The sequence below is a fragment of the Neomonachus schauinslandi genome, chromosome 2 (assembly GCF_002201575.2).
Source record: "Neomonachus schauinslandi chromosome 2, ASM220157v2, whole genome shotgun sequence".
In the NCBI taxonomy this organism is placed as follows: Eukaryota; Metazoa; Chordata; class Mammalia; order Carnivora; family Phocidae; genus Neomonachus; species Neomonachus schauinslandi.
In genome coordinates, this window is record NC_058404.1 from 41,148,154 (window position 1) to 41,172,900 (window position 24,747).

The 24,747-nt window shown below is 39.3% G+C and overlaps 1 protein-coding gene across 1 annotated transcript in view; it reads left to right on the plus strand.

Annotated features, from left to right (window-relative positions):
- PSD3 (pleckstrin and Sec7 domain containing 3) overlaps positions 1-24,747 on the plus strand; it is a 440,689-nt gene that overhangs the window by 381,860 nt on the left and 34,082 nt on the right. Inside the window, exons 13-14 of the mRNA XM_021681565.1 lie at positions 7,075-7,232; positions 9,813-9,957. Of these exons, the coding sequence (XP_021537240.1) occupies positions 7,075-7,232; positions 9,813-9,957 (303 nt within the window). The remainder of the gene's footprint in view (positions 1-7,074; positions 7,233-9,812; positions 9,958-24,747) is intronic.

Sequence of the window (24,747 nt, forward strand, 5' to 3'; positions counted from 1 at the left end):
TATATATATATTTTTTTAAAGATTTTATTTATTTATTTGACAGAGAGACACAGCGAGAGAGGGAACACAAGCAGGGGGAGTGGGAGAGGGAGAAGCAGGCTTCCCGCCGAGCAGGGAGCCCGATGTGGGGCTCGATCCCAGGACCCTGGGATCATGACCCGAGCCGAAGGCAGACGCTTAATGACTGAGCCACCCAGGCACCCCCACGTTTTATATTTTTGACGCCATATTTTACATCTTATTTTTTGTTATGTCTCTTGACTAACTGTTTTAGGTCTAGTTGATTTTACTGCTTTTATCTTTTAACCTTCATACCAGCTATGTTAGTACTTGATCCTCTACCTTTACTATATGTTTACCTTTAGCAGTAAGATTATTTCTTTCATATTTATTTTTCTAGTTATGGCCTTTTCTTTTCTGCTAGAGAAGTCCCTTTAACATTTCTCATAAGACCAATTTGATGTTGATGAACTCCTTTAGGTTTTGCTTTTCTGGGAAACTCCTTTTCTCTTCAATTCTGAGTGATAACCTTGCCAGATGAAGTATTCTTGGTTGTAGGTTTTTTCCTTTCAGTGCTTTGAATATATTGTGCCACTTCCTTCTGGACTGTAAAGTTACTCCCAAAAAACCAGCTGGTCATTGTATGGGGGTTCACTTGTACATGACTAGTTGTTTTTATCTTACTGCTTTTAAGATTTTCTCTTTAACTGTTGACACTTTGCTTATTATATGTCTTGGTATGGACCTTTTTGGGTTCATCTTGTTTGAGGCTCTCCATGCTTCCTGGACTTGGATGTCTGATTCCTTCTTCAGGTTAGGGAAGTTTTCACCCATTATTTCTTCAAATAGAGTTTCTGTTCCTTTTTCTCTTCTCCTTCTGGGACACTTTTAATATGAATGTTAGTATATTCGATGTTGTTCTATGGTCCTTTAAATTATCCTCATTTTTTAAAATTCTTTTTTCTTTTTACTATTACATTTAGGTGATTTCCACTACTTGTCTCCCAGATCACTGATCCATTCTTCCGCTTCATTTAATCTGCTGCTGTTGATTCCCTCTAGTGTATTTCTCATTTTAGTTATTGTATCCTTTAGCTCCAATGATTCTTTTTTATATTTTCTATCTTTGTTGAATTTCTTACTATGTTTATCCATTCTTCTGATTTCAGTGAGCCTCTTTATGACCATCACTTTAAACTCTTTATCTGATAGATTGCATATGTCTGTTTCATTTAGTTCTTTTTGGGTTTTGTCTTGTTCTTTCATTTGGAATATATTCCTTTGTCTCTTCATTTTGCATAACTTTCTGTGTTTGTTTCTGTGTGTTAGGTAGATTGGTTACATCTCCCAGTTTTGAAGGAGTGGCTTTATGCAGAAGGTGTCCTGTGGGGCCCAGTAGTGCAAACTTTAGTCACCCAAGCCCTTGTGTTGGCAGTGTGAACCCTCTTGTAGCTGGGTCATGATTGGCAGACTCACTAGTTTACAGGACTATCTCAACATGGTTGTCTGTGAAGCTTGGCCACAACCACTATGGAAATGCTGGTGATTAGGGTTGGCCCCCAACATAGCAAGCTGAGAAGCCTGGCTATGACAAATGTAGGAGTGCTGATGGGTGGGACAGGTGGGACAGGTTTCTGATGCAGCTGGCTGTGAGGTATGGCTGTGACTGTTGTAGATGCTCTGGTGTGCAGGGATGGCTCCCTGGGTTGGGGTCACTGATGCCAGCTGAGGCCACCACCATGTTTTATGGGGCAGGGAGTCACTTGGGAGGAATGCTGGGCGGGGGTAGGCAGTTTGGCAGTGTAAGTCCACAGGCAAATGTTAGCATTAGGTGAACGGTGCTAGCCAGTAGATGGAAAGTGTCAGAAATGGTTCCTGCCAGCACTTGCATCCCCAGACAACATTCCAACAGATTCCTCACTCTCTGATGCACACCCTAAAGTTAGTTGATGGATCTCCTCTGTTAACCCAGGCACTTTTGAAACTGCTGCCTCTGTGCTAGGACTTGGAGCAAGTGAGTTGTGTGTGTACCCAGTAAACCCCCCCAGACCTAAGCCCCACTGATTTTTGAAGCCAGACATTATGGGTGCTTATCTGTCCGGTGCAGATCCCCTGGGCTGTGGAGCCCAATGTGTGGCCTGGAACCCTCCTTTCTCAGAGCCCGTGTTGGTTCTGAAATCCCTTTCTCTGTGGATCACTGAACCAGGGGTATGGTTCCTGACTAGACATCTCTGCCCCTCCTACCCAACTCTTTGTGGATTTTTTTTATATCCTTAGTTGTATACGATCTGTTCTGCTATTTTTCAGTTTGTTCTCAGACATAGTTGTTCTGTATGTAGTTGTAGCTTTTGGTGTGTCCATGGGAGGGGATGAGCTCAGGATCTTCCTACTCCATTATCTTGATCCTCTCCTATTTTGCCTTATTTTTTTCAAGGTAAAGTGATATTACTATCAACTAGAGAAACACAAGTTTGTTAGACTTAAAAACAAACTGAGGGTTGCTGGAGTGGTAGGGGGTGAGAGGGATGGGGTGGCTGGGTGATAGACATTGGGGAGGGTATGTGCTCTGGTGAGTGCTGTGAATTGTGCAAGACTGTTGAATCACAGACCTGTACCTCTGAAACAAATAATACATTATATGTTAAAAAAAAAAAAAGATAGTAGGAAGGGAAAAGTGAAGGGGGGGGAAATCGGAGGGGGAGACGAACCATGAGAGATGGTGGACTCTGAGAAATAAATAGGGTTCTAGAGGGGAGGGGGTGGGGGGATGGGTTCGCCTGGTGATGGGTATTAAAGAGGGCACGTACTGAATGGAGCACTGGATGTTATACGCAAACAATGAATCATGGAACACTACATCAAAAACTAATGATGTAATATATGGTGATTAACATAACATAATAAAAAAAAATTCCTCGATTTCGGTTCCATCCTAACTACATAGATCTTGCCTACCATTTCTGTCCTGTGCAGTATTTTCCTTCCAATGTAAGATAAACTGGCAGTGTATCTTAGTTTTGGATCTGCCATAGAATAGAGTCCTCTTCAGCAACAATGGTACAATTCTCCCAAGTTTGATAATTACTGTTTGCTTTTACTTAGGGCTATAATAAATGTTGCATTTTAAAATCCCTTGCACTTTTAGAGCAGTCTAAGAATGTCATCCTTTAGGCTTGGTTTTAAACAAAAATATCAGCAGATAGAATATGTTCTAAAAATATTTATATTCTTCCAAGTTCAAAGGCTTAAGTTATTCACTATTAATAGCTATCAATTAGTCTCATGTTTCTTATTCAACCTATAGCAGTTTGTTAGACATCATCATATAGGTAGGAGTTTAATTGATAAGAGCAGTTGTAATCATCCCAGGGGTATTTGGGGCATGAGAAAAGATGAAAGACAACAGCAGAACTAACATCTGAAGGATAGTCTAAAGAGGAGATAACAAAGAAATACTGAGTAAGGTAGGAGAAAAACCAGGAGTGTATTTTAAAAGAAGCAAAGGAAGACTTTCGAAAATATTGTTGACTTCATTGGGTGCCATATGATGAGAACAGACAATAATTTATTGAATTTTTCAATTAAGAGGTCATTGATGACCTTTGCCAGAGCAGTTTCAGTGAAGCATAGAAATGAATTCCAGATTGCAGTGGGTTAAAAGGTAAAGTGGAAATCAATATATAAAAACGGTTAATATGGACTTCTAACTCATCATATATAAAGGAAAAGAGGTGATGGCAGAGGAGAAAGCAATATTCAGAAGAGACTTATTTTATAAAGATAAGAGACTTGAAGTGTATTTATAGACTTTGGGGAAGAAGCCAGTAGATAGAGAATAATTAAAAATGTAGAAGAATGATAATAATCAGTGAAATAAGCTCCTAGGGAAGGTTAATGGAGGATTAGCCTTGAGCAGGAATCTTCTGTTTTAGGAAGAAAGAAAAGTGGTCACCAAATATGGTATTTATAGGGTATGTAAGCAGAAAGTTTTATATTTACAAGTTTGACCTTATAAAATACAAGATCAAACCATATGTTACTAAGAAATTATTATTAGAAACTATACCAGCCAGCATTTGAGTGGTTACTCTATGCTGTGAACACTGAGTTTAAGAAACAGTATCTCATTTAATTTCATCATACAGTTTGTGAAGAAAGTATTCTCACTACTTCTCAACCTTAGAAACTGAAGCTTAATAAGTTTAATTAACCCAAGGTCACGGAAACATTATCATATTGGAAGTAGCCCCAGGGCACCTATGCTCTTAACCACAGTTGTGGTAGGTGAGGGGTGTTGAAGAGACTGGGGGATATTTGGCAGAATGCAACAAAGAAACTGTCATGGATATGTGAAAGAATTGTTAGTTGGCACTGAGTGCAGCCATAACTGGAGACCATAAGTCAATGCTGGCACACATCTGTGCACCTGTGTTGATTATTTCTAGCAGCAGCTAGCAGCCCAAGTGAATAATCATATTGGGGTGGGAATCTTTTCATTCCGAGCTGGGTAGATGAGAATATTAAGGCATAGCCTAGCAAAAATTCCTAAATTCTGAGAATAAAAAGAAATCTCTATAAGATTCCTAACAGAAAATACAGTAATATGGAAAAAAAAATCAGACTAGCATTGGACATTTGTAAAACTGGAAGGTAGAAGACAATAGAATAGCATCTACAGATTACAGAGTAGAAGAGAACTGCAACCAAGACTTCTATACCTGTCAAAGAAAATGAAAGACATTTGGAAATAAAAACTAGAGTATATCATTCACCTGAAAAAAAAAAATACTTGAAAGGAGAGAAAATAACCAAGAGATGAAAAAAAGGACCTCAAGATAGAAGAAAGAAAGTGAAGATAGAAGAAAGTGAGCGATTAAATCTAAAAGATAAGGAGAGACTCAGTGAACATGTAATGTAAGTGAAGTAAGGTTTCTTGAAACAGAAAATACATAATACAAGGTAATTTTAATAAGATTGCAGAACAAACATAATAAAGTATTTCAGCAAAGTTTAGGATTAATGAGAAGGAGGGAGGGAAGTTAAATTATTTTTAAAATCTTGTTGAGGTGGACTATTAGTAGAGAATTAGAACATTTGATGGGAGAGAGAGCCTTTTAAGTTTCTATCTTATGTAACTAAGCACTACTGGATAAAGAACATTTTAAAATAATAAATAGCACATCATTTAAGGAAGAAAGCAGTCATAAGCCTAAATACATCAAACAACATAGCACCTAAAATGTGAAACAAAAACTATTAGAAATGCAAGGAGAGCTTAAAATACAATACAGTGAAAGAAAGAGGTCAGTATATTTGTCTCAAGAGGATGAACTTGTAGAAAAAATGATGCAAGAACATAGAGGGATTGAATCAATAAATATAAAAACACACATCCCTCAGAGAATAATATTTTTCTGTATGTCCATGGAACATTAACAAAAATCAAATGTAGTTTGAAAACCTTAACGAATTTTGAAGAAATAGAACATTTTACAGAGTGCTATAAAATCTCTGGTCAGAAGCCAATAAAATTAGAAATATACAGTGATAAATAACTAAAACCTTAGGTACTTTAAACTTAAGAAACATACTATTTGACATGACTAAGCTCAAAAAAGAGATCAAAAAGTAAAGAAGAAACCAGAAAAACAAAGAACTAAGTAATCATCTTAAATTCAAACAGAAAACATAATCAAAAGAAACTAGTGAGAAGGAATTAAAGTAAAAGGCAAAATCATGGACCTAGACATCAAAAATGACACAGGAATTTCTGGGCTGATCCCTGTGCAAATTCCAATATCCAGTGTGTTAGAGATCAGTATGTATGCAAATGGAGGTAACATATAAATTCTCCAAAAATAATTTTGGCCCTGGTCTTTTATCCCCACTCCCCATTATTTATCTGCTTCAGATTCCTGTATGGAGCTAAGTGGTTAAAGTGAGTGGCTGTTCAGCTAATGCAGGGTTCTATTGTAGCATAATCATGAGGTTGGAGGGGAGCTCTACCTCTAGTTGATACCTCCTACTGGAAGGAGATTTGTGAATCTTTGGAATGCTAAATCACTAAGAAAAATCTCATTTAAAAAAGACAAGACCCCAAAACGTAACTAGATTACAGCTTTATGCATTAATGGGAATTGTAGAACAGATAGGTATAAATATATTGTATTTATTTTAAGATTTCTATTTTCTTTATTAGTCATACTGCTCTGGATAACTGTCATTGTCAACAGCAGTTCTTAATCTCTGAGGCTTAATAAAATAGACTTGTTGCAATTTAAAGTAGTAATTTCATCATTTAATATTATAAATTTGGGTAACCTTTATATTCCTATTGGTATTTAATGTGTATTTTAGGTTTTCCTTACCTTTGTTTCTCAGCACTCTCACTGACTGATCATTAAGAATCAACAGTTTATTTCTGTTGATTTCTGACTCCGTTTGAATTAATAGCAATAGTACATTTGAATTGCTTGATTTGTGGAGGGGATGGGGGAAGGAAGGAGGAGGTATGAGAAAGTGTAATTGTTTTTTTGGAAATTTGTAAAACCAGACTGTGATAAGAAAATAGATAATGTCTTCCTTTTAGGATTTTTTTTTACTAATTAGAAGGTAAGAGGAGTGTGTGCTTATGTGTGTTTTCTTTACAGAAATGCAAGTTTATTTAGCATCATGTCTGACAGATTTCGGGAAGGGGAAAGAGGGGACCTTACACACTAGAAAACATGTTCTAAAACAGTTTGTAATGTCGACTATATTTAATTGCCTTCTTTGAAGTCCTTTTTTATTCTAATGGACCTGTGGAAACTACTAAATATAATAATGTGATAATCAAATTTGCTTTAAATTTTCATTATTGTACTAGTTGGGATTTTTTTATTGTTATTTTGGAGGGAAGCCTTTATAAATTTAAAGAGTTGTTTTTACATCATGTCACTTTTTTCATGCAACTTCATGGATTTTCTAATTTCTTTTAGTTTTAGGGGTTTTTTTTTTTACTTTCATAAAAAGAGAAGGTGAAATCTGAACAAGATCTTGTCTTAATTTTCTTTGTATCCATGTTTCCATCTGTAGGATGAATATAAACCAGAAAAGGCCCTGTCTGAAGAGGATTTGAAAAACGCCGTGAGTGTGCATCATGCGCTGGCATCCAAGGCCACAGACTATGAGAAGAAGCCGAATGTGCTTAAACTTAAAACTGCCGACTGGAGAGTCTTGCTTTTTCAAGCCCAGTATGTTTCATTGGTTTGGTTTGGTCTCATGGTTTGCATAGCACCACCTTATACCATGAAATAGAATCAGAGTCTTCAGGGGAATTTGAGTTGGATTCAAAGTCATTAACTGATTATATCAGAGAGACAACTGCTTAAGAAAACTAGAATTATAAATAGAAACTCTGAGTTCAAGTTTTTTGTTTGCTACAAAGTAGCCCTGTGACTTTGAATCAGCCACTTACCATCTCTAGAACTTAATATTTTTATGAACAAAATATAAGCATTGTGGTGTACAAGTTTTATCACACAATAAGTAAAATAGACATGGATTCAAATCACCATTTCCTAGCTCTTTGTCCTGACACGTAATTTAACCTCTCTGAACCTTAGCTTGTCACTACTGCAGATGATAATGTTTATCTCACAAGGTTCTTGTGAGAATTAAATGAGATCAAGTATATAAAATACTTCATATAGTGCCTGGCACATAGAAACTGTTCAGTAAATGTAGATTTCCATTTTGTTCCCTCTGTCTCTCTTCTCTCTTCCTTCTGAGCTCTAATAGTCTTTGATAAAACTAGAAGAAAAAGATAAAATTATATTGTGGGCAAGGAAATGGGATGGTCTGCCAGTTTAATAAGGGGTCCACGACAGCCTTCAGATTAGAAGTGGAGCACTTCACACGGAGAATTCTGGATCTGTGAAGTGAGAAACTGTGGATTTTCAGAACTGAGCCTCCAGAACAGGAATCTTTATAGGCGCACACATAGCATCAGTGTCTGTGATAGTATTAATTCTTCACGGCATGCTTTCCACAGCCTGAACTTGACTTCAGAATCACTCTCAACACAACACCACCAATTGACTTCCGTTGGCAATGGTCTTAAGATTTGACATCAAGATAGTGAACACAAGTATTGCTTGTTGATCGTAGCAATGTAAGATCAAAAAAAAAAAGAAATAAGAACTACAGCAGGTACTCTGGTGGTTTATGAATGTTGAATTTGCAGAGGTATGAAATTGTTGACATCGGGTGAGGAGGAAGCTGTAAGGAAATCCAAGTTACACAGGATTTTTTTAGTGTGGGAATAAGATAGCTTTAACATCACAGAGGGAATCATAGCCAGATGTTAATTACAACTATTAGTCATCAGAGCCCTTCAAAGTATTCTATTCTCCAACACTTTTTTTACTAAAATACCAAATATGATAACTAAGAAGCTCTAATTACCTCAGATAGAATTGATGCAGAAATCAGTGAATTAACAGAGCCAGAGAAATCAGATTAGAGAAGCATCTGGGGTGCAAAGAGGAGTTGATTTCTAGTGTGGTCTCAGGTTAGTGTGATTTCTCAGAGTAACCGGTAGGGGAAATTATTTTATGTGGGCTGACATTTTGTCCATCTTCTGTTTATTGATTATATATACATGGTGGATCAACTATCCTGGCTCATGACTATTTCTCCCATTCATTTATGAATTCACAAATATTGATAAGCGCTGTCAGTGCTAGTCTCTGCAAATATATGACATTTCAAGTTAGAAGTATGTTAATGACATCAGATGATTTTCACATCCTGTCAGGTAGATTTTTAACATCCTTTCGGGATATACCTTATGTATGATTAATCTCACCTGGGTTAAGTGTACAATTCAATGATTTTTAGCAAATTTACAGAATTGTGCAGCCCTCACCATAGTCCAGTTTTGGAACACTTCTATCACCCCAAAGAGATCCTCCATGACCATTTTGTAGTCACTCCCCGTTTTTACCCCCAGCCCCAGACACCACTAATCTCCTTTCTGTCTCTATAGTATTGCCTTTACTGGACTTTTCATATACATGGAATCATATAATGATATATGACTGGCTTTTTTCACTTACTGTAAAGTTTTGGGGGTTCACCATGTAGTAACATATCTGCACTTCATGCCTTTATTGCTGAGTACTATTCCACTGTATGGATGTATGCCACATTTTTTTATTCATTCACTAGTTGATAGACATTTGGATTTTTTCCCCTTTTGGACTCTTATGCTATGAACATTCACATACACATCTTTTTGTGCCTGTATGTTTTTATTTCTCTTGGGTATATACCTAGGAGTAGAATTGCTGGGTTATATGATAAATTTATAGTTAACTTTTCAAGAAACTAAAGCTGCTTTCCTAGTGGGTGTTCCCTTTTTTACATTCCTTTTAAGTTCTATCAATTTGTCCCTCAGTTGGATTTTAAAATTGAATTATGTGATTGGAAGAGATGAGTTAATTTTTTAATTAATTTTTGACTGAGCCTAGTATCAAAGTAGGGACTTAGTATTTATTATCAAGTGATTTTGCTTTTTTTCCCCTTCTGTATCCTTGAAGGATAATCATAGCCTTATACTATAATGATCATAGGTTCCTGGGCCTCTTATTACCATGGTGATTGCTGTTGAAAATGTTAATCTCAGTGAAATTTTGTTAGGAATTAATTGTACCAAGAAAAATAAATAAATGATTTTATTTGCCTTTTTAAATTGGTAATGAGAAATGGGCAAGGTGTGATGCACTTAAGATAGAGAAATACCCTGATGTAAATTTATCTGTTTCTCATAGGAGTCCAGAGGAAATGCAAGGGTGGATAAACAAAATTAATTGTGTTGCAGCTGTATTTTCTGCACCACCATTTCCAGCTGCCATTGGATCTCAGAAAAAGTTTAGTCGTCCACTTCTGCCTGCAACTACAACAAAATTGTCTCAGGTATGTCATTTTGATAGTGCTTTGACTTTGGGAAAAAGCACTTTGTAAAATAATCTTATTAACATTTGATTGGAATAATACTCCACATTTTGGCAGCAAGGATGAAAACTTGCCTTGGAAGGTCCATTGTATAAATGGGGCAAAATGCAGTGTACTGGGTTTTACACTTCATATTGGAAGCTGACACAATTGAGTCATGGTTGGTAGGACACATACTTTGAATACGTTTCAAAAATTTATAGTAGTTTACTACTCAGTCATATGGGACTAGATTACTTTGTTTTTATTTTTTTTAATTGAAGTATAGTTGACACAGAGTGTTACATTAGTTTCAGTTGTACAGCATAGTGATTCAATAAATCTCTAAGTTGTGCTGTGCTCACCACAAGTGTAGTATCATCTGTCCCCATGCACACTGTTACAATACCATTGACTATATGCCCTATGCTGTACTTTTCATCCCCATGACTTACTGATTCCATACCTGGAAACCTATTTCTCCTATTCTCTACTTCACCCATTTTGCCCATTCTCCGCCCCTCCTCCCCTCTGGGAACTATTAGTCTGTTTTCTCTATTTATGGGTCTGTCTCTGCTTTTTCCTTATTTGTTGATTCATTTGTTTTGTTCTTTAGATTCCACATATAAGTGGAATTTTATGGTATTTGTCTTTTTCTGTATGACTTATTTCACTTAGCATTATACCCTCTTAGGTCTGTCCATGTTGTTGCAAATGGTGGCTTAGGTTTTTCGTTCTGTTTGTACTAACAGCTCATATTTAAAATGACTGGCTAGTGTTAGACACCCTGGCTTGAAAACAAGCTAGCTAGCTATTTATTTATTTATTTAATTGAACTTTTCCCATATCTCAGGCTGTATTTTATGCTGGGGGCATGTAAGAATATTCCCAGGGATCCACTATCCACAGTACAGTGGGGCATAGACTTCCCTACCTCTTAGGGAGGACCATGTGGGTTTTCCTAGGTAATCAAGACAATGTACAGTAGAACGGTATTCCAAAGTAGTCACCTAAGCTGCTCTCCTCTTGTCAGATCGATCTCTCTAAAGATCATATTTTATGTCCCTCTCTTCCTTAAAACTCTGTTCTAAGGACACTGTAAACAGACCCGTTTTGCCCATTTTAAACCTGTCTGCACTGCCCCTATTGCCATTGACTAGTTAAGGATTTTGGAAGCTACTTTGATGTCCATGTGAATTTCTTATTGGTGCAATAGTAGAAATAGTTTCATCTGGCTCTAATCAACCAGGTGTTGATAATCACTGACTCCTCTACCTACCTGATATCATGGATTATCACTGTGTTATGTGCCTGTTACACTTGAGAGACTATTTTAGGCTCTGGAGACAGAAAGACAAATGAAACCCAGATACTCTTTGGATACAAAACATGCAAGTAAGTATAGTACAGTTTGGTTAGAGTATGGGAAGGATACGTCCAGAGTGCTATGGGAATACAAGAAGGGACATTTAGCCTGGCTTGTAGGTGGAGGAGGAAGTTTGGTATCTACTATGAAACTTAAAGGATGAGTAGCAGTTAGATGTGATGTGGGAAGAGAAAATGATGCAGCAGAGGATCAAAAAAGCCCAGAAGAGAAAGCCCTGAGATGTGGAATCACATATAAAAGGCAAGATGCATTCCTCTGTAGAAGTAAGGCCAAATGATGAAAGGTCTTTTATGTCATGTATAGGATTTTGGATGCTTCACTGGTTCCCCAGCATCCTTAGGGTAACAGTTTAAGCAAGTGACCAAATTTGTGCTTTAAAAATTACTTATGTTACAACAGGAAGAAAGTATTAGAGGAGGAAATACTAGAAACAGAAAGCCTAATTTTAAAGGCATGGGAGGGGCGCCTGGGTGGCTCAGTCAGTTAAACATCTGCCTTCGGCTCAGGTCATGGTCCCAGGGTCCTGGGATCGAGCCCCGCTTCTCCCTCTCCTTCTGCCTGCAGCTCCCCCTGCTTATTCTCTCTCTCTCTCTCTTTCCCAAATAAATAAATAAATCTTTAAAACAAATAAGATAAAAATAAAGGCAAGGGAAATAATGAGAGGAAAAATAACAAAGTTATTTGTAGAAAAGATGGATAAAATGGAAGTATTTGAGACATCTTGAAAGTGTGGAATGAGGGGTGCCTGGGTGGCTCAGATGGTTAAGCGTCTGCCTTCGGCTCAGGTCATGATCCCAGGGTCCTGGGATCGAGTCCCACATCGGGCTCCCGGCTCAGTGGGGAGCCTGCTTCTCCCTCTGACCCTCTCCCCTCTCATGCTGTTTCTCTCTCACTCACTCTCTAAAAAATAAATAAAATCTTTAAAAAAAAAAAAAAAGAAAGTGTGGAATGAGTGTTCCTAATGGCTCACTGAAGTAAAGGGATAAGGACTGTCATCTAGGCTTCGGCAGCTGGGGATTGTGCTGTCTGACTTGGCTTTTGTGACCTCACTATCTGGTTTTCATCCTGTTGCTTCTTCCTAGGGTTCTTTCCTGGGTCCTTTTCCTCTTTCTACTTCCAAATGTTGCGATGCTCAGTGCTCAGAAGGAGACCAAAATGGACACTTGAGAAACAGTTTTTCTGTTCTTAAGGAAAAACAGGGAGAATGTTGTGCCAGAAAAGGGGAGAAAGAGGAGAGAGTATCAGATAAAATTAGTACAAAAAAATCTCCTATGAAGTGGTAGGAGGTCATTGGGTCCCTTGGTGAGAGCAGTTTGCGGAGTGATGGGAAGAGAAGCCACATTAGTCTTCTTTGAGGAAGGATTGGAAAGTAGTAAGGAAGTGGAGGAAGGGAATACATACAAGACTTTCCATGAGCTGATAAAAAGTAGACTAGTGGTAAGAAGAGAAGAGACATGGGCGCCTGGGTGGCTCAGTTGGTTAAGCGACTGCCTTTGGCTCAGGTCATGATCCTGGAGTCCCTGGATCGAGTCCCGCATCGGGCTCCCTGCTCGGCAGGGAGTCTGCTTCTCCCTCTGACCCTAACCCCTCTCATGTGCTCTCTCTCATTCTCTCTCTCTCAAATAAATAAATAAAATCTTTAAAAAAAAAAAAAAAAAGAAGAGACATGGTTTAATGAAAGATTCTTTTGGTTTTGTTAATTTGTAATTATTATTAACATGAATTGGATACTCCCCATGTAAGCATTACTATTACTATGTAGTTCATAGACGACAAAAAAAAAAAAACTGTTAAGAATAGAAAGGACTGGGCTAGCTCACTTTACAAGGCAGAATGGCATTTAATTTTCAAGGATAACAAATATTCTAAGAGAACAGGTCATCTTATTGATGACTAGAAAGCATGTTAGCAGAATTCTCCATCTACCCACCTGAACTGTGACCTCTTAAAGCAAATGCATTCCCCCACTTTAATTTTGGCTGCTTGAAATAAACAGTAAACCACATTATATAAGGTACGAGAAGAGAAAACAACTGAACAACTAACTAGAGGCAACAAATACCTTCAGAAGTTGGGTTTTGTTCTGTTAATTTCACGAGGGATTTTCCAGTACTTATTTTTCAATAGATTGGTCTCACAATCATTCTTATGAAAGATACAGGAGAAAGGTGAGTTGAAGTTTGAAAGGATAGAGCAACTTACAAGCTTTAACTTGTTCTTTCCTTACTATGGATCTACATTTCTATTTACTTTCTACTTTAAAAATGTACTTCTGGGGGCGCCTGGGTGGCTCAGTCGTTAAGTGTCTGCCTTCGGCTCGGGTCATGATCCCAGGGTCCTGGGATCGAGCCCCACATCAGGCTCCCTGCTCGGTGGGAAGCCTGCCTTCTCCCTCTCCCACTCCCCCTGCTTGTGTTCCCTCTCTCACTGTCTCTCTCTGTCAAATAAATAAAAATCTTTTTAAAAAAAAAAGAAATGTACTTCTGTTCTATTTATTTATGGGCTATATTTTAGTAAGTCACTGGCACATGAAAATGAATGTGTTTCTCTATTTGTTTATTTTTTTACCATGAGACCAGGCAAGCAAGCACCTTTTTCAAGGCAAAATCTCTTATTTTAAACAAACGTCTTACACTGGAACTAAAAATAGGATGCATAAAATTTTTAATATTTTTCCTCATTTTGAACATAAATCCACAAAGATACAAAAAAAAAACCAAACCCTGCTTATGTAATGTGATCAAAATGATGGACTTAGGATTTTAAATAAGGCAGTAACCAAAAAGAAGCATACTCCTTTGTCACATAGGACAAGATGACCAAGTCCTTACAGGAATTTAATTACCTTGTAAAAAAAAATAATAAGATGTTTTCCTCCTCCACAAATAAATCACCAAGCCTTTGTGGGCCTCAGTTTTCCAACTGGAAATTGAAGAGATTGTTCTAGAATGTTTTTAAGATTCTTTCACTAGCTCTGTATTTTTTGCCCAGGTCATTGTATTTGTTTACTTAAAAATGAAGATGTTTTGCCTTTTGTTTGTTTGTTTGTTTGTTTTGGGGTTTTTTGTTTGTTTTTTTAAAGATTTTATTTTTATTTATTTGACAGAGAGAGAGAAACAGCCAGAGAGGGAACACAAGCAGAGGGAGCAGGAGAGGGATAAGCAGGCTTCTTGCAGAGCAGGGGGCCTGATGCGGGGCTCGATCCCAGGACCCTGGGATCATGACCTGAGCCAAAGGCAGATGCTTAATGACTGAGCCACCCAGGCACCCCGATGTTTTGCCTTTGAGAGTAATAAGACAATTTAGAAATAAATATGTAAAACAAAGCATGTGATAAAGAATAGCTTAGAAAGAGGAAGAGAAGAGTTAGTCCACACACAGCCTGTGCAGTATGTGGAGTACCCTCCACATCAAATAGAGACTCCTGTGGGGATATCTTTGGAGGAGTCATAGTGTACCTTCAGTGAATCCTGGGATACATGTCTAGATGCACCCACAAGTTTTCCAGTACCTTGAAGACTAGTCCTCTTCATTTAGCACTGGCATTGCCAACCTAGGCACAACTGCCATTTTAGCCTAGATAGTTCTTTGTTGTGAGGGTTGTCCTTGAATTGTAGGATGTTTAGCAATATCACCAGCCTCTACCCACCAGATACCAGTATCATCCCCCTAGTTGTGACAACCAAAAATGTTGCCAGACATTGCCAAATATCCTGTGGGGTCAAAACCCACCCCACTGATACCTGCTGCTATTGAGAACTACTGAATTAGCCCAGCCATCTTTCCTTTCTCCACACATGCACAGCCTGGCTATGACTCCCCTAAATGCCAGAACCACTTGGATAATTTTAGTTTACAAAATGCATGTATAACAATGTGAGTACCATACTGGAAAAAACTTAGTAGTGTTAGGAAAAAATTAAACATTCAATTAAAAGATTGTTTGGTGCTTTTAAAGACATACTGTTCATCATCACCCTGTCTTTCGCAGGCTTTTCTTTAATTTATTCTTGTCTTCTATCCAAAACATATTAGCCTTCATTATTAAAACTGATTATTGTCAGTGCAGTGTGGTTCTTTCTGAACAACTCTGCTGTGTAGGAGTCATCTTCAGTTGTTTTCATGGTAGTGTTGCCAAGGCACATTTTTCTTCTTCTTTTAGGGGTAGAGAGACTAGTTTGAAAATTTAAGTTTTGTTTCTCCTTCTGGTACAGTACTCTAAACTTAGGATTTCATGGTTGGCCCTCTTTAGGATCTATTCAGGACCTCCCTTTCTACTCATCAAAGTAGTCATTTTCAAGCTTTAATGTGTACAAGAATGATCTGGGGACTTGTTGAAAGTGCACATGTCCCAGCATCCCCACCCCAGGTTAATGAAGTCCAGGTCAGGGGCCCGGGAACATGAATGTTTTAAGACATACCCGGTGTCCAGCCTGCAAGCAGTGCAGATCATACTTAAAGGGACTGCACTGTACTCCCTACAATCCCTACCCTCTCTTTCACTACTTCTTTGGAGACGTGTGAAACTGAACTGGGCTCTTGGGCTAGTTCAGCAATAGAAATTGACAAGAGGCCAAATGGGAGTTTCAGTCAAGGCTTTATTGGTGCTTATGCTTGAGCACTGGCGAGCTCCGCAGCCTGACTTCCCCGAGGCAAGGATAGGGAGAGCTTTTAAAAGAAAGTTGGGTGGAAAAAGGGTCCTGTGTAAGGATATAGAGGCGGGGTTTATTAGCGCTTACGCATTTAAAATTCATGCTTCTTTGGGGCGGAGCAAGATGGCAGAGGAGTAGGAGACCTAGATTTCTTCTGGTCTCAGGAATTCAGCTGGATAGGGATCAAACCATTCTGAACACCTATGAACTCAACAGGAGATCGAAGAAAAGAATAGCAACAACTCTCTGAACAGAAAAGCGACCACTTTCTGGAAGGTAGGATGTGTGGAGAAGTGAATCTGAGGCAATATTCGGGAAGATAGACGGCGGGGGAGGGGGCCTCCGTAGGTCTCTTCTGGCAAGTGATAGAGTCTAGGAGCACAAAATCGGAACTTTTAGAAGTCAGCTCCGCTGAGGGACGTCACTCCACTGGCTAAACGGGGGGTGGAACCCTCGTGGGACAGTGTGGTCTCAGGACCCTTGGAGTCACAGAAAGACCGGGGGTGGCTGAGTGTGGCAGAGCTCCTGGGTATTGGAGCAGGGAAGCCCGCTGCGGAGACGGAGTAGAAGAGCGGGCTCTCAACTTGGGGTTGCCATAAACTGTGATCCGCGGCACAGCCGGGCCACTGCTCCTCCAGCAGGGACCTAACAAGCAGCAGATCCAGGGAGACTCCCTTTCCTCCCTGGGGAGGAGTGGCGTGGGAGCACACCACAGGGATCTGCTGGGTTTGGAGACTCCACACTGAGTCGGGTGCCAGAGATAGAAACGCTCAGTCACAGGCCGGGTGAGCACAGAGTGCGGCCGGAGACGGAGGAGACGGGACTGACTGATTGCTTTTCTCTGGGGGCTCACTGAGGAGTGGGGCCCCGAGTTCTTGGCTCCTCTGGGGCGGAGATTGGGAGGCTGCCATTTTCACTCTCATCCTCCAAAGCTGTACGGAAAGCTTGCAGGAAACAAAAGCTCCCGAGAGCAAACCCGGGCAGATTACTTAGCCTAGACCTGGCAAGGACAGGGCAATTCCGCCTCCGGCAAAGACATTTGGGAACCATGGCAACAGGCCCCTCCCCCAGAAGATCAGCAAGAATGCCAGCCAAGACCAAGTTTACCGATCAATGAGAACGGCAGAACTCCAGTGCTAGGGGAATACTGCACATAGAATCCATGGATTTTTTACTATGATTCTTTAGTCTTTCAATGTTTTTTTTTTTTTTTAAATTTTTTTTTTTTGAATTTTTCTTTTTCCCTTTTTCAACCAACATCTTATCAATCCCTTTTTTTTTTAAAGACTTTATTTATTTGAGAGAGAGAGAATGAGAGAGAGAGCACATGAGAGGGGGGAGGGTCAGAGGGAGAAGCAGGCTCCCTGCTTGGAGCAGGGAGCCCGATGCGGGACTCGATCCAGGGACTCCAGGATCATGACCGGAGCCGAAGGCAGTCGCTTAACCAACTGAGCCACCCAGGCGCCCCATCAATTCCTTTATTGAAAATCATTTTTATTTTTAATTTTTAGAGTCATATTCTATCCCTTCATAGTAGTTACCCGTATTTTTGGCATATATATATAAGTTGTTCACTCTTTAAAATTTTGAGATACAGTTTCTTCTAACAGATCAAAATATACCCTAAATCTCTAGTGTATGGCTTTGTTCTACTCTCCTGCCTGATCACATTCTCTCCTTTTTTTTTTAAAATCCTCTTCTTTCTTTTTTCAAACAACTTTTTATCAATTCCTTTTATAAAATTTTTTATACTTTTCATCTTTACAGTCATATTCCATCCCTTCATCATATCAACCCTTATTTTTGTACATACATAAGTTTTTCTTTCTTTAAAATTTTGGGAGGCACTTTCTTCTAACAAACCAAAATACACCCAAAATCTAGTGTGTGGCACTGATCTATGCACCAGCCTGATCATATTTGATCATATTCTGGGCTTTTTGTTTTGTTCTATATTTGTTTCTTTTTATCTTTTCCTTTTTCTTTTTCTTTTTTCTTTATTTCCCTTTCTTTTCCCCCGGCTTCAGGTCTTTTCTGTTTTGTTTAGAGTATATTTTCTGGGGACATTGTTACCCTGTTAGCATTTTGTTCTCTCATTAATCTGTTCTCCTCTAAACAAAATGACAAGACGGAAAAAATCACCTCAACAAATAGAACAAGAGGTAGTACCGACTGCCAGGGACCTACTCAATACAGACATTAGTACGGTGTAGAATCTAGAGTTCAGAATCATCACTTTAAAGGTACTAGCTGGGCTTGAAAAAAGCCTGGAAGGTATTAGAGAAACCCTTTCTGGAGAAATAAAAGAACTAAAACCTAACCAAATCGAAATCAAAAAGGCTATTAATGAGGTGCAATCAAAAATGGGGGCGCTAACTGCTAGGATAAATGAGGCAGAAGAGAGAATCAGTGATATAGAAGACCAAATGATGGAAAATAAAGAAGCTGAGAAAAAGAGAGATAAACAACTACTGGATCACAAGGGCAGAATTCGAGAGATAAGCTATACCATAAGACGAAACAACATTAGAATAATTGGGATCCCAGAAGAAGAAGAAAGAGAGAGGGCCAGAAGGTATATTGGAGCAAATTATAGCAGAGAACTTCCCTAATTTGGGGAAGGAAACAGGCGTCAAAATCCAGGAGGCACAGAGAACCCCCCTCAAAATCAATAAAGATAGGTCAACACCCCGACATCTAATAGTAAAACTTACAAGTCTCAGAGACAAAAAGAAAATCCTGAAAGCAGCTCGGGAGAAGAGATCTGTAACCTACAATGGTAGAAACATTACATTGGCAACAGACCTATCCACAGAGACCTGGCAGGCCAGAAAGGACTGGCATGATATATTCAGAGCACTAAATGAGAAAAATATGCAGCCAAGAATACTAACCCAGCGAGGCTGTCACTGAAAATAGAAGGAGAGATAAAAAGCTTCCAGGACAAACAAAAACTAAAAGAATTTGCAAACACGAAACCAGCCCTACAAGAAATATTGAAAGGGGTCCTCTAAGCAAAGAGAGAGCCTAAAAGCAATATAGACCAGAAAGGAACACAGACAATATACAGTAACAGTCACCTTACAGGCAATACAATGGCACTAAATTCCTATCTTTCAATAGTTATGCTGAATGTAAATGGGCTCAATGCCCCAATCAAAAGACACAGGCTATCAGATTGGATTAAAAAACAAGACCCATTGATATGCTGTCTGCAAGAGACTCATTTTAGACCCAAAGACACCCCCAGATTGATTTACCATGCTAATGGACACCAAAAGAAAGCTGGGGTGGCAATCCTTAACATCAGACAAATTAGATTTTAAACCAAACTATAATAAGAGATGAGGAAGGACACCGTATCCTACTTAAAGGGTCTACTCCAACATATCTCTTTACATATCTCTACATGTAGAGATTTACATATCTCTACATAGATATGTAAATATCTATGCCCCTAACATAGGAGCGGCCAGGTATATAAGGCAATTAAGAACAAAGCAAAGAAACATATTGACAAGAATACAATAATAGTGGGGGACTTTAACACCCCCCTCACTGAAATGGACAGATCGTCTAAGCAAAAGATCAGAAGGAAATAAAGACTTTAAATGACACACTGGACCAAATGGACTTCACAGACATATTCAGAACATTCCATCCCAAAGCAATGGAATACACATTCTTCTCTAGTCCCCATGGAACATTCTCCAAAATAGATCACATCCTAGGTCACAAATCAGGTCTCAACTGGTACCAAAAGATTGGGATCATTCCGTGCCTATTTTCAGACCACAATGCTTTGAAACTAGAACTCAATAACAAGAGGAAAATCAGAAAAAACTCAAATACATGGAGCCTAAAGAGTATCCTACTAAAGAATGAATGGGTCAACCAGGAAATTAAAGAAGAATTTAAAAAATTCATGGAAACCAATGAAAATGAAAACACAACTGTTCAAAATCTTTGGGATGCAGCAAAGGCAGTCCTAAGAGGAAAGTATATAGCAATACAAGCCTTTCTCAAGAAACAAGAAAGGTGTCAAAGACACAACCTAACCCTACACCTAAAGGAGCTAGAGAAAAAACAGCAAATAAAGCCTAAACCAGCAGGAGAAGAGAAATAATAAAGATCAGAGCAGAAATCAATGAAATAGAAACCAAAAGAATAGTAGAACAGGTTAACAAAACTAGGAGCTGGTTCTTTGAAAGAATTAACAAGATTGATAAACCCCTGGCCAGACTTATTAAAAAGAAAAGAGAAATGACCCAAATCAACAAAATCATGAATGAAAGAGGAGAGATCACAACCAACACCAAAGAAATACAAACAATTATAAGAACATATTATGAGCAACTCTGTGCCAGCAAATTAGATAACCTGGAAGAAATGGATGCATTCCTAGAGATGTATCAACTACCAAAACTGAACCAGGAAGAAATAGAAAACCTGAACAGACCTATAACCACTAAGGAAATTGAAGCAGTCATCAAAAATCTCCCAACAAACAAGAGCCCAGGGCCAGATGGCTTCCCAGGGGAATTCTACCAAACATTTAAAGAAGAATTAATACCTATTCTTCTGAAACTGTTCCAAAAAATAGAAATGGAAGGAAAACTTCCAATCTCGTTCTGTGAGGCCACCATTACCTTGATCCCAAAACCAGACAAAGACCCCATCCAAAAGGAGAATTACAGACCAATATCCTTGATGAACATGGATGCAAAAATACTCACCAAAATACTAGCGAATAGAATCCAGCAGTACATTAAAAGGATTATTCACCACGACCAAGTGGGGTTTATCCCTGGACTGCAAGGTTAGTTCAATATCCACAAATCAATCAACGTGATACAATACATTAACAAAAGAAAGAACAAGAACCATATGATCCTCTCAATAGATTCAGAAAAAGCATTTGACAAAGTACAGCATCCTTTCTTGATCAAAACTCTTCAGAGTGGGGCGCCTGGGTGGCTCAGTTGGTTAGGCGACTGCCTTCGGCTCAGGTCATGATCCTGGAGTCCCTGGATCGAGTCCCGCATCGGGCTCCCTGCTCGGCAGGGAGCCTGCTTCTCCCTCTGACCCTCCCCCCTCTCATGTGCTCTCTGTCTCAAATAAATAAATAAAATCTTTAAAAAAAAAAAAAAAAAAAAACTCTTCAGAGTGTAGGCATAGAGGGTACATACCTCAATATCACAAAAGCCATCTATGAAAAACCTACAGCGAATATCATTCTCAATGGGGAAAACTGAGAGCTTTCCCCCTAAGGTCAGGAACGTGGCAGGGATGTCCACTCTCACCACTGCTATTCAACATAGTATTAGAATTCCTAGCCACAGCAATCAGACAACAAAACGAAATAAAAGGCATCCAGATTGGCAAAGAAGAAGTCAAACTCTCACTCTTTGCAGATGATATGATACTTTATGTGGAAAACCCAAAAGACTCCATCCCAAAACTGCTAGAACTCATACAGGAATTCAGTCAAGTGGCAGGATATAAAATCAATGCACAGAAGTCAGTGGCATTCCTATACACCAACAACAAGACAGAAGAAAAGAAATTAAGGAGTCGATCCCATTTACAATTGCACCCAAAACCATAAGATACCTAGGAATACATCTAACCAAAGAGACAAAGGATCTGTACTCCGAAAACTCTAAAAAACTCATGAAAGAAATTGAGGAAGACACAAAAAATGGAAAAATGTTCCATGCTCATGGATTGGAGAACCAATATTGTGAAGATGTCATTGCTACCTAGAGGAATCTACACATTCAATGCAATCCTTATCAAAATACCATCCACTTTTTTCAAAGAAATGGAACAAATAATGCTAAAATTTGTATGGAACCAGAAAAGACCCCACATAGCCAGAGGAATGTTGAAGAAGAAAAGCAAAGTTGGTGGCATCACAATTCCGGACTTCCAGCTCTATTACAAAGCTGTCATCATCAAGACAGTATGGTACTGGCACAAAACCAGACACATAGATCAATGGAACAGAATAGAGAGCCCAGAAATGGACCCTCAACTCTATCGTCAACTAATCTTTGACAAAGCAGGAAAGAATGTCCAATGGAAAAAAGACAGTCTCTTCAACAAATGGTGTTGGGAAAATTGGATAGCCACCTGCAGAAGAATGAAACGACCATTTCCTTGCACCACACAGAAAAATAGACTCCAAATGGTTGAAAGACCTCAATGTGAGACAGGAGTCCATCAAAATGCTAAAGGAGAACACGGGCAGCAACCTCTTCGACCTCAGCCGCAGCAACTGCTTCCTAGAAACATCGCCAAAGGCAAGGGAAGCAAGGGCAAAAATGAACTATTGGGACTTCATCAAGATAAAAAGCTTTTACACAGCAAAAGAAACAGTCAACAAAACCAAAAGACAACCAACAGAATGGGAGAAGATATTTGCAAATGATATATCAGATAAAGGGCTAGTATCCAAAATCTATAAAGAACTTATCAAACTCAACACCCAAAGAACAAAGAATCCAATCAAGAAATGGGCAGAAGACATGAACAGACATTTTTCCAAAGAAGACATCCAAATGGCCAACAGACACATGAAAAAGTGCTCAACATTGCTTGGCATCAGGGAAATCCACATCAAAACCAAAATGAGATACCCCCTCACACCAGTCAGAATCGCTAAAATTAACACGTCAGGAAACGACAGATGTTGGCGGGGATGCGGAGAAAGGGGAACCCTCCTACACTGTTGGTGGGAATGCAAGCTGGTGCAGCCACTCTGGAAAACAGTATGGAGGTTCCTCAAAAAGTTGAAAATAGAGCTACCATATGATCCAGCAATTGCACTATTGGGTATTTACCCCAAAGATACAAATGTAGGGATCCGAAGGGGTACGTACACCCCGATGTTTATAGCAGCAATGTCCACAATAGCCAAACTGTGGAGCGAGCCAAGATGTCCATCGACAGATGAATGGATAAAGAAGAGGTGGTATATATATACAGTGGAATATTATGCAGCCATCAAAAGGAATGAGATCTTGCCATTTGCACCGACATGGATCGAACTGGAGGGTGTTATGCTGAGCGAAATAAGTCAATCAGAGAAAGACATGTATCATATAACCTCACTGATATGAGGAATTCTTAATCTCAGGAAACAAACTGAGGGTTGCTGGAGTGGGGGATGGGGTGGCTGGGTGATAGACACTGGGGAGGCTATGTGCTATGGAGAGCCTTGTGAATTGTGCAAGACTGTTGAATCACAGATGTGTACCTCTGAAACAAATAATGCAATATATGTTAAGAAAAAAAAAAAGAAGATAGCAGGAGGGGAAGAATGAAGGGGGGGAAATTGGAGGGAGAGACGAACCATGGAGACGATGGACTCTGAAAAACAAACTGAGGGTTCTAGGGGGGAGGGGGGTGGGGGGATGGGCAGCGTGGTAATCGGTATTAAAGGGAGCACGTTCTGCATGGAGCACTGGGTGTTATGCACAAACAATGAATCATGGAACACTACGTGAAAAACTAATGATGTAATGTATGGTGATTAACATAACAATAAAAAATTAAGAAAATAAAGTAAAATAAAATAAAATTCATGCTTCTTCATATATCACATGTCCAAATAACATGCGAAATCTCCACCCTGGGTGGGATATTTAGTATTACTATGAGGGAAGAAGTTTGTGAACGTTCAGCACTGTGGTCCATATTGGTGCAGACTGGTTTGGTCCGGTCTTCACCAGTCCTTGTAGGTAGTATCTTCCTTTCAGTAAGCATCCTTCCTCCGCATTCCTGCAAGATATGCTACTCAAGAGGCACAGAGTTTTATCTTTTTTTTTTTTTTCCCTTATGGAGAAGGCAGGGAACACTGGATTTCACAGTCAGGGTTAGGGGACCTGAGTCTAGTCCTTGCTCTGTCTCACTTGCACCTCATGGAGTTACCATTTCCTGAATCTAGTTCTGTTTTCTTTGAATTTCCACCATTCTCCTTTAAAGATCTGAATCAATCATTATTTGAATCACTAACCAGTGATACTTTGATCATTAAATGTTAATTGTTGAAGGCCAGGCCTTGTGATAAACACTGATTTGAAACAAAGGAAAGCACTCTGCTTGCTTCTCACCCCTCTTTTTATCCTGTGGTTTGACAATCAGGGCAATAATGGCCAGGGGCCAGATGAGTATGGCAGGGTGCATTCATAATCTGGCCCCTATATACAGATGGCAAGGAGAGACTGAAGAAAGGAGACCACTGCAGATTGGTAGGTGGCAGTTTTAATAAGGGAACTTACTTAAGAGGCCTGTCTTGGGTGGCCACAAGATGAGTAGATCTTTGCACCCCCCTGCCAGAATCATAAAGTTTATATAGAGGCTTTAATTGAGCCCAATCTTGTGTACCATTCAGATGATCTCAATAATACATTACTATTTCAAGGCTGTGTCCTTGGGGCAGCTTCTAGCTTTGGAAAGGGAGGTAAAATGCACATTTCATGGACAGGGAGGAGGTGAGGAGCCTCCAGTTGCCCAGGTCCAGCTTGCCTTTCAGCCAGTGGTTATGTCATCTCAGTGACCTCCTCCGACAGGCAGGCATTAGGAGCAGTGGGACTTCAGAGCAGGAAGTCATTCTTGTAATCATGTCCCTCACTGGCCAAAACCATACCCTTCCCACCCAACTCCATCTTAGACTTTTAGTCACAAATCCTGTCACTTCTGCTTCTTAAATATCTTTCATATCCTACC